The sequence below is a fragment of the Vigna angularis genome, chromosome 3 (assembly GCF_016808095.1).
Source record: "Vigna angularis cultivar LongXiaoDou No.4 chromosome 3, ASM1680809v1, whole genome shotgun sequence".
NCBI lineage: Eukaryota > Viridiplantae > Streptophyta > Magnoliopsida > Fabales > Fabaceae > Vigna > Vigna angularis.
In genome coordinates, this window is record NC_068972.1 from 42,446,412 (window position 1) to 42,456,528 (window position 10,117).

General features: G+C 37.6%; 2 protein-coding genes across 2 annotated transcripts; both read left to right on the forward strand.

Moving 5' to 3' along the window:
• The first annotated feature begins 544 nt into the window (after nucleotides 1–544).
• On the forward strand, nucleotides 545–3,744 carry LOC108324873 (protein SIEVE ELEMENT OCCLUSION B). The gene is made up of 7 exons (XM_017557809.2): nucleotides 545–778; nucleotides 912–1,001; nucleotides 1,442–1,854; nucleotides 1,933–2,021; nucleotides 2,137–2,270; nucleotides 2,380–2,859; nucleotides 2,944–3,744. Exons 1-7 carry the CDS (start codon nucleotides 590–592, stop codon nucleotides 3,547–3,549), a joined length of 2,001 nt encoding a protein of 666 aa, XP_017413298.1. The 5' UTR covers nucleotides 545–589; the 3' UTR covers nucleotides 3,550–3,744.
• Nucleotides 3,745–4,421: 677 nt separating this feature from the next.
• On the forward strand, nucleotides 4,422–5,601 carry LOC108324365 (transcription factor bHLH92). Its single transcript, XM_017557312.2, has 2 exons — nucleotides 4,422–4,793; nucleotides 5,086–5,601. Exons 1-2 carry the CDS (start codon nucleotides 4,422–4,424, stop codon nucleotides 5,380–5,382), a joined length of 669 nt encoding a protein of 222 aa, XP_017412801.1. The 3' UTR covers nucleotides 5,383–5,601.
• Nucleotides 5,602–10,117: the final 4,516 nt, after the last annotated feature.

Sequence of the window (10,117 nt, forward strand, 5' to 3'; positions counted from 1 at the left end):
GTACACATTTTTATTGAAGTATAAATAAAAATAGCGTAATGATGAAACAAAATTCACCATGAAGACCTACGAAAATGTTCCTGCCTTGTACCTATGGACAAGTGACCTTCAATACATCCTTCTAGAAAAAAAAAAGTTCAAGGAAATTCCATTCCAACAAAGGAAACAAATCACTGTCATATAAGGTTTGCATGGTAACATTGTCCACGGTAATCTTCTTGCCTTGAACCTTTAGACAAGTGACCTACCATCTTTTGAGAAAGCTAAAGTTTCATCGAATTCCAACACCAACAAAAACATGGCAATTATATCCTTTATCATATGGCCACTCACCAAAGAATCCATTAGGGCAAACCTGAACTTTGCACTAGAGGGCACATTTCACGTTTTCTATACAGCAAATAAAGAAGCTGTTTGTTTATATGCTTTTTTGATTCTTTTCTAAAATTTGTCTCCTCCAACCTAAAGTTAATAATTATTCCAAATGTAAAGCCTCCAAGAATCTTAACTTATAAATAGGTCGAGCAACTTAATGATAGCACAAGAGACATCATTTCCATCCAAATTAATTAACGTACGAAATAGCAACATGTCGATCTCTAAACCTGAACAAAAGCCTCTTCTGCCAAACCCATTTCAGTTGAGTGACATTGAGCTCATTGAGAAAGTGTACGCATCCCACACTTACGATGACGAAGTGTTTGATAGTGAGCCCCTTTTCAACGTGGTGTCCAGCGTTATCAAGCTATCAAGTAGAGTTGTAGGGGCTATTCTCAAGGTAAATTAACAAAAATCAAATTCATAACTTATAAAATCTCTTTTTTATGTTTTATAACTTCCTTTTCTTAAGTCATCAGTAATTATAGCTTCCAGTGTTCAGCTACCTGACTATAATTTTGGTTGTCATGCAGATCGATGAGCAAAATGGTTTTGCAGGAAATGCTATTGCCATAAACATTTCCAAACCAGAATTCTCAAAACTGAAGCTCATTTCCTGTCATGTATTTTGTCGCTTACTCCATTTTATTAGAAATCATATATATCGAGTTTTAATTATGATTTGTTTGCGAAGAAATCACCCCATTTGAATATACTTAGGAACATAGTAGCATATTTTCTAATATACACTTCATGCATACACATGTTCTATTAAAGCAAAACTTAAATGTAGTATTACAAGGGTTGTTAAGACCATTTTCTGTCAGAATTAAAACGTTAGATGGATGATTTGTGTGATAAAAGAATTCACTAATGTTTTTTGTATACTATTTAAAGATAAAACTATATGTATTTTAGTTATCTGTTAAAATTATTAAAAAATGTAAATTATAAGATCATTTCTAAGTGAAATATGAAACCTGCATGTTTTTAAATTTTAATAAACTTTAGTTGATACAGCAATGAATTAGAAAATGTTTTTAGCAATTGATTATGGTGACAGATGATAACAACCCCTTGGGGGATGGAGAACGCACACCAAACAACCCTAAGGATTCTTCAACAACTGAGAACCTTCTCGTGGGATGCAAAAGTGTTGGTAGCTCTAGCCGGTTTCGCTTTGGAGTATGGAAACTTCTGGAACCTTTATCAGGCATCAGACCCTCTGGGGAACTCGTTGAAAGTGCTGAGTCAGGTTCAGCATAGACAGCTTCCGGTGGTTGATCTGAACTCAACAGTGAAGCTGGTGCTGGAGGCTGTTGAGAAGATCAGTCGTTGGGGAACCTTGTCTGCTGATGAAAGCTATGACACCGAGGATGTGCCTGCTTTGTCGGATGCATTGGAGCAGATCCCCCTTGTTGTTTACTGGGTTGTCGCTTCCCTTGTCGCTTGCAATAGCAACCTCCAGGGTGTATCGTAAGTCTTATCTCAACAAAACATGTTCTTCATGTCAAATGTCGTCGAGTAATTAATCCTAAACTTTTTATGTTTCAGGAACTATCCGTTACTGGAATTTCGTGCCAAACTTTCTCTCGCTCTGGATGAGTTCGCCAGGCTACTAGTGATATGCGAGAAGCAAAAAGGTTTTTGTCTGCTCAGAGTTTCTGCATGGTTCCTTCAATATCATCCTTTTCATCTAGTTTTTACTTTACTTAAGTGATGAAAAGAAGTTAACTCGCTAAAATTTTACTGTTGCAGATCGTGTAGAAGACTACCGGAGGCGTAAGAGGAACTTTAACAAGCCTAAAGACATTGTAGACTTTTTGAAGCTCTTGATCAGTAAAAATGGCTCTCAGAACGCTCAAATATACGATGGCAACGCCAGGAAAGTGGTTCGTATCATATTAGTCGTTTCGAGGTTTAATTCAGTGTAGAATTATTATAAGGTCTCAATCGTCTTACTATAAATAAAAAACGATGGTTTGTTTTGCTTGTGAATAGAATGTTGAGGTTTTCAAGGACAAGTACGTGTTGCTATTCATTTCGGGGTTGGACAGAATAGAAGATGAGATTCGGCTTCTAAATTCAATCTACGAGGGACTAGTGGAGGATCCGAATGACAAGAGCGGATTCAAGAAAGAGGAGTTCAAGATCTTGTGGATTCCGATGGAGAGTGGATGGGGTGATGCGCGGAGGGAGGTGTTCAACACTCTGAAAAGCTACATAAAATGGTACGTGGTGGAGTACGTTGAACCCTTGCCAGGAACAAGGCTGATTGAAGAGGATCTAAAGTTCCAGGGTAAACCTATTCTTCCAGTGGTGAAGCCACAGGGCGTGCTGCTGAACGATGATGCATTGGACATCATCTTCGAATGGGGAATCGACGCATTCCCTTTCAGAAAATCGGATGCCTACCTACTTGCGCAGAAATGGAAATGGTTCTGGGACGAAGTAAAGAAAACAAATCTTCACGGCATACAGGTAATAAAACCCCAAAACAAGCTTACCAAGTTTTCTGTACATTCACCGACTAACCCTAAAATTGTTGTGTGTGCGAATGAATAGGTGAAAGGTGATAGGTACGTGTTCATATATGGAGGCAGCGACAAGTGGAGCCGAGAATTCAGTGTGGCAGTGGATAAAATAAAGAGGCACGAAACAATAAAGAGGGCAGATGCAATAATAGAGCATTACCATTTGGGGAAGGACGATCCGAAGATAGTTCCTCGGTTCTGGATCGGAGTGGAAGGGAAGAGACAGAAAAAGCATTCGGAGAAGTTGGACTGTGAGATCCAAGAGATTGTAAAGTCTTTGCTTTGCCTGAAGCAGGACACGCAGGGATGGGCCATTCTCAGCAAAGGGTCCAACGTGAAGATTTTAGGGCACGCCCAACCCATGTATCAGACTGTGGCTGACTTCGAAAAGTGGAAAGACAGAGTTCTGGTCAAAGAAGGCTTCGACATTGCCTTCCAAGAGTACTATGAGACCAAGCGTCATCTTCCTGCTCCTCAACCATGCGAATTCAACACTCTTGATGTTCTCGCAACCATAACATGCCCTAATTCCTCTTGTGGACGCGTCATGGAGGTCACTTCCGTTAACTACAAGTGCTGCCATGGTGGCAATGTTGCTGACCACGCCTTCCCATCTCCGACAACCCAAACCTTATAAACCTCAATTACAACCTCAGTTTGTTTTGGAGAAACTACGCCAACCTGAATTAAGTGTGTTTTTTTTACTATATATCTATGTTTGCATGCATGTGAGTCTGAACGACTCGGTCCCTTGCGACCTCTTCATAAATAATGCCATATTTTGTATCTTCTGAGTTAGATTATTCAATAAATAATTCCTTCTCCGACCGCATTTCGAAATCCTTCCAATCTTTTAGTACTTCCACTGCTCATATTCAGTTTTTTTTAGTCAAAAGTTAATGTGTATAAGGGTGCCGTTGAATACCAATCAAGCTTACAAATATACGATCACGATCTTATTGAAAGTAACCTACACTCAGTAGCTGCATAAAAAATGGTTTTCTGTAAGCTAACTTTTAAAACTTTTCTTCTCTCTTTATTATAAATTCCAAGACTACACCACCCAGTCATTTATAATTTCAAAAAAAGTACATGAAATAACCTTGTTTGACAATTTTATTTTTACCTCTAATTTCAACTAAATTAATGCCAAGTGTTGACATCATTCGTTTGGGTCACTCTCAAGTTGTAGTTGTTTTATGTGTTTTTCTTGCTTATACCACCCCCAATCCAATGGAAACAAAGTTGACTATAGTTTCACGAAAGGTGGGTGATGAAGTGGGTCCATCATTTGGTGGGTTCTTGATCGGGGGCTACCCTCCAAAATAGTAATTGGTTGGAGCTTGATTATGTGTATAAACTTTGACCCACCAACGGTCAAACACAGTTTAATTGACCGTGTTTTGAATGTGCTATCTACTCGCACCCCATTTCCTCTGCCTATAATGTATAAATACCCTTTCTCTCGTACATGCTCTTAACTAAATTAACTGAGAACAATAGTACTACATGGATTCATTTTTTCCCGAGAAACTTCTGGGTGAGATCTTCTGGGATCAACCGCTTTTGCCCACTGATCAAAGTGATGTAGTTCAAAATTCCCATATCAAGGCTGAAGCTTTCCCTCCAGCAACTCAAAGTGCTTTTCTTCAATATAGAGACCTACCCAGAAGAAATAACCCTCTGAACGGGTCAAATTCAGAGAGCATGAGTAAGAGGATGCTTGCATTCTTGAGAAAAAGTTCCCCTGTGGAGAGAAATAACGTAGAAGAGAATGAAAGAGATCGCAGTTTCAGGCACATGATAAACGAGAGAATGAGAAGACAGAGACAGAGACAATGTTGCTTGGCCCTGCATTCAATTTTACCACACGGAACCAAAGTATACAGATATTGGTTTATATATATTATTACGAATATCTTTTGTGTAATTATATATATATATATATATATATATATATATATATATATATATATATATATATACATATATACCCATAAACATTTTGAGGATGAAAAATAAAACTAATCGAACTTATTCATAAAGTAATTCTAAGAAAAGTCCATTTTTTCTTCTTCACGTAAAAGTGATGGAAAGTGGTCGAAACAGAATGCATGTATATATTTTGAAATTTGAATCTCCCCAACACTCTGTATTTCATGTTTTGTGGCAGACGGATAATAATTCTGTAATTCAAACAGCAGCAAAGGAGATTGTAAGGCTAAAAGGATGCAGAGAAGAGCTGCAGAGGAAAATTTGCGAGGCTGAAGGTGTTTGTGTGAGGAAGAAAGATGGAGGAAGAAAGATTGCATATTTGAGAGTTGCAGATCCTGAGTGTGGAATTGATTCAATGGTTGAGAGGCTGAAGTGGTTGAAAGAGGAAGGAGTGGAGAGCAGGAGGATCAAATCAAGTTTCTCCCCAAAGGAGTTGTTTGCAGTGTTAGAGATAGAGAGTGGTGAGGAGGTATAAGGTTCATGGGAAACTTGTAAGAACAAAACGATAGAGTCGGGATTTTGTTATAAGTGAAGCTTGAATTTGTAAATAATGTAGATGATAGACAGACACACGTGTGGGTAGGTCAATTCACTCCTCTTTTCTTTATGGTGGTCAAGCTTGTACACGTGTAACACTATTTCAATTTTAACTCAAATTCAGTTATTAAATAAATACCCTGTCTTGTTTCAGTCATTGGATAGAATTAGTGTGTTCTTTTTGTAAATGAAGATTTCCAAAATGTAACAAATTATTAATGCAACCGTGAATCAAACTGAGGTCTAAGGAGCAATGAACGATGTTTAATAGAAGGGTCCTGTAGTTTTTTCTTTATGATTTTAGAGAAATTGATAATTTTCCAAAATTCGAACAGTTACGTGGGTTCAATTTTAGAGGTATAACTTGTTATATAATTGTAATTTTGTACACAAAAACTAAGGAATAAATCTATAATATTATTAAATATCTTTATCTCAATACTTCAAGTAAATGCATATCATATAATTTTAACTTGATAATCTCTCAAAAAAAAAAACTTGGCTTGTCATAAATTTGGTGAGAGTATACATGTTAGTTGATTTTTAGATCAAATATTTGAAAATTCAATAATAATTTTATCAAGTTTTTTCTTGATGAAAAAACTATCAACATCCACCTTTTTCATACAACCATGTACTATTGTGAGTAATATTATGTACAACTTTATTATTACAAACAGTCCAACTTTATTATCATCACATCCTTCATATAATAACATTCACATGTTGTTAACTTGGATTATGCATGAACTGGTTAACTACACTAATATAAGCTAAATCTGTTTTAGTGTTTGAGAGATACATCAGTCTCCTTACCAGTTGATATCTTCCCTTATTAGCTAAAGTTGGATCTTTTTCAATATACAACTTTAATCTCCATTCAATTATAAAATTTGTTGGTTTGTACATTGTCAACCTAGTTTTTTAACATATATAAATCCAAGGTGCATAAGATCAAGATCTAGCATAAACCTCAATTCCCATAAAGAACTTGATAAGATCAACATCTAGCATAAGTGTTTTTGTTGTGTTAGGTTTTTTAGAAGACAATTGGTGTGGTATATCTTCAACATGACAAATATTCGATATCTACTTGCTCAAATTCTTCTTCATTATATGGTTATTGATTATGATATTTTTACACACTTTTATGATATTGTTTTATACTCATGATTTTCTAATTAAAATTTGTTACTTCCTTTCTCCACTTTGAACTTATTATCAAATTTTTAATGGAATAAAAGCCTAAATTTCATTATAATTCTTTCCCTGAATTTTAGACTAAGAGAAAAAATATCTCACGAAAAACTACGTATATAATACTAACTAAATGTTGGAAATCCCACATCAGTTAGAAATAAGGTTAGTTTAGAATATATAAGTGGGTGCAAACTTCAATTTACAACATGGTTTTGTGAAGTTGAGTTAAGCTTAAAATCTAATTCTTAACATCATATCAAAGTTTGGTTAGAGCCTATCCTAACGCTCGATATGTATATACCTCGGTGTATACCCTTTTTGGTTTTTATCATAGCCCAAGAACACACAAATTTTAGCTCTAGGGGACAACTTATGATATAGGACTATCCTTTGATCACATACAAGAAAAACTTCAGAAGGAACCAATGTAGTTATTGAAATTTAAAGGACATGAAGATCATGACTTAGAGCACACTTGAAGAATAATTTTAGGTAATTAAAAGTTTTGTAATTTTTTTTATGTAAGCTCGTTCGGCGACCTGGTTCACTGGGTGAGAATGTATTTATGAGTTTACAATTTATAAGTTTCGTTGGACAAGGTAAGTTTCCCTAGGTGTCGCGTCCCTAGGAGAGCTTAATTATCTCGTTGAACGAACAAGTTTGAGTTTGTTAGGCGAATAGATGTAAGCACTTTTAGTCATTAATTGAATATAAATTCATTAAGAAAAATTATTCTCTTGGTTCTTGTCTTAGGACAATGGTTCTTATCAAAGATTAACATCTTTGTGGCAAATCTTTCTTGAATTATCAATCTACTAGATTGTGACGTCTCCATTCCTCTCTAATTTTGTATTCTTTATCCAATTTTCTTATTTATTTTACAGAAGGAATCCAAAGTCAGAACCTAAATTGTGACGTCTCTATTTCGGTTTGAAGAATATGAAGTCTTTGTTAGAAGAATTTTGAAGAGATGTATTCATCCTTATAAGAACAAATAGTACATAAGGCCCCAAGTTCATAATTCACAAATGAAGTGCAAGTAAGTCTTTGATGAATGAACGAGTTTAAGTGTTTTTACTCAAATAATTGATCCTAAGATTATATAAATATTAGCCTCTTTTCAATCTTTCACCAGGTCGGATTTATTTAATTTTATAATGTAACAACATAATCGTTGTGCATTGATGAACGAATTTTGATATTAAAACTCTTTTCACTTTCTTTATTTTCTTTAGCATCTTATCCTTGTTCTTATAATACTTCACTCCTAGAAATCATAAGTTAAATAAGAAATCTATAAACCAAGACTAAATTAAAAAAGTTTTAATTCATAATTATTGTTGAATATAGTGAAAAACTATATATTAGATTAATCTCCCTTATGTTAAATACGCACATAGGGTTCTCTATTTATAATAGAAGAAATATGGGCTAAGCCCAAAATACAAATGAGAAATAATAACAAATTAACTAAAAGATAAAAGATATAATATATCTAACACTCCCCCTCAAGCTGGAGCATACAAATTGTATGAACTAAGCTTGGAATAGATGAACTCAAACTAGATGATTTGTCTTCAAGAGTGTGAGGCAAATATAGATGGACTAACAGCAGCTTGTGAAACTTCAACTTCAAAAGTGGATGAAGGAAAGCCGTGGTGGACAATGACAAACTACAAGGACTGATTTCCAATCAATGATGGATGAGTGACAGGATCAACAGTGGTAGCTGAAAGCTAAGAGCTACAAAACTGCAAGGACTACACTAAATCCTCATCAATGATGGTTGGGTGACGGGATCAACAGTAGTAGCTGAAATCTACAAAACTACAGGGACTACACCCATATATATGTGACTTGCAGTGTCTTGGAAACTTACTCCCCCTTAGTGTGAACGGCAGAAATGTGGAATATCACAGTTGCTGGACCACTAAAACAGAAACAAAATACTAAGCTATAATGCTGAAATAAAGGCATCAAAGATCCAAAGATTGGAGGTCCAAAATTCTTTGCTGGACAACTCCCAAGTGGTGATACTTAGCAGTGTATCACAAGAAGATCGGGCTAACTCTAGCCCAAGAAGAACTGACGCAGTTGCGTCTGTCTGAGGCGGTAGCGACTGCAGCGGCGGTTGACTGCTATAAAACTGTAGGGACTAAATTGTCATCACTGACTGATGGGGCCTGTAGTGGTTGGAAGCGACAAAACTACAGGGACTGTCATCACTAACTGACGAGGTGATGGGGGCCTACAGTTGTTGGAAGCATACGACGCCTGGACAACGGCAAACAGTGCCTGGACAGCGGCAAACGGTGCCGGACAGCGGCAAACGGTGCCTGGACAGCGGCAAACGGTGCCGGACAGCGGCAAATGATGCCTGGACAGAGGAAAAACGATGCCGGACAGCGGCAAACGGCGCCTGGACAACGGAAGACGGTGCGGACAAACGAAGATAGCAGCAATGGCTGCTCTGAGGGTCTGAACAGAGAGAGGAGGTCCAGACGACGGCTATGGAGGTGTCGCGGAGACTTTCTGGTGGCCAGAGGGCGGCGCGTGAGCTGTACGCGCCTGTTCGTAGCGAACATAGAAGTGGCACGTGGGGAAGAATCAGACGCCGGCACCAGCGGGATTGGCCGTCGCTCGAGGAGACGCTTCAGATCTGCTGGTCACCGGTCGAAACTGTGATGACAGCCAGCGACCGGCGACGGACTGGCCGGAAAGAAGCGCTGCGTGGAGGCGCGTGACTGACAACTGGCTCTCAAAACCGACGTGGTTGGCCGTCGCTCGAAGAGACGGTCCAGATCCGCAAGTCACCCGTCGAAACTGTGACGGTGGCCAGCGGTGGCGACGGCGGCGGTGACGACGGTGGTTGGCCGCAGAAAGTGGCGGCGACAGCGATAGCAGCGACGGCAGCGGAAAGCGGCGATGGTCGACGCCAGAGGCGATTGGCTGCACTGAGAAGAAGAGAAAATGGACTGCCGACTGAAACTGTAGGAGCTGCCGGCGGCCATGGCGGCCGGCCATCGGCAGACAGCATAGACCACTAGAAGAGGATCAAAGAACCTGCTCTGATACCATGTTGAATATAGTGAAAAACTATATATTAGATTAATCTCCCTTGTGTTAAATACGCACATAGGGTTCTCTATTTATAATAGAAGAAATATGGACTAAGCCCAAAATACAAATGAGAAATAATAACAAACTAACTAAAAGATAAAAGATATAATATATCTAACAATTATAATTTTATATACAAAAATAAGAACAAACCTAATAGAACTATTGAAATATTTTCATCTCCATCCTACATTTTGCCTCTTTTAAGAAACTAAATAAGACATGTGGATCATAAATAAATTGGTTCTCATGGGTATTATTCAAAACACATTCATGTTTTAACGGGAAATTCCCATATTGATTAAGTACGGATAATACTTTATTTTTTCAATTAGGTATGAGGACGAGATAAG

Bases quoted from the DNA above. Each gene is read 5' to 3' on its own strand.
- LOC108324873 (XM_017557809.2), top strand. From the start codon at position 590: ATGTCGATCTCTAAACCTGAACAAAAGCCTCTTCTGCCAAACCCATTT. The intron at 1,002-1,441 runs GTATTTTGTCGC...TTATGGTGACAG, and splicing joins TGAAGCTCATTTCCTGTCAT to ATGATAACAACCCCTTGGGG. The intron at 2,022-2,136 runs GTTTTTGTCTGC...TTACTGTTGCAG, and splicing joins GATATGCGAGAAGCAAAAAG to ATCGTGTAGAAGACTACCGG.
- LOC108324365 (XM_017557312.2), top strand. From the start codon at position 4,422: ATGGATTCATTTTTTCCCGAGAAACTTCTGGGTGAGATCTTCTGGGAT. The intron at 4,794-5,085 runs GTATACAGATAT...GTTTTGTGGCAG, and splicing joins TTTTACCACACGGAACCAAA to ACGGATAATAATTCTGTAAT.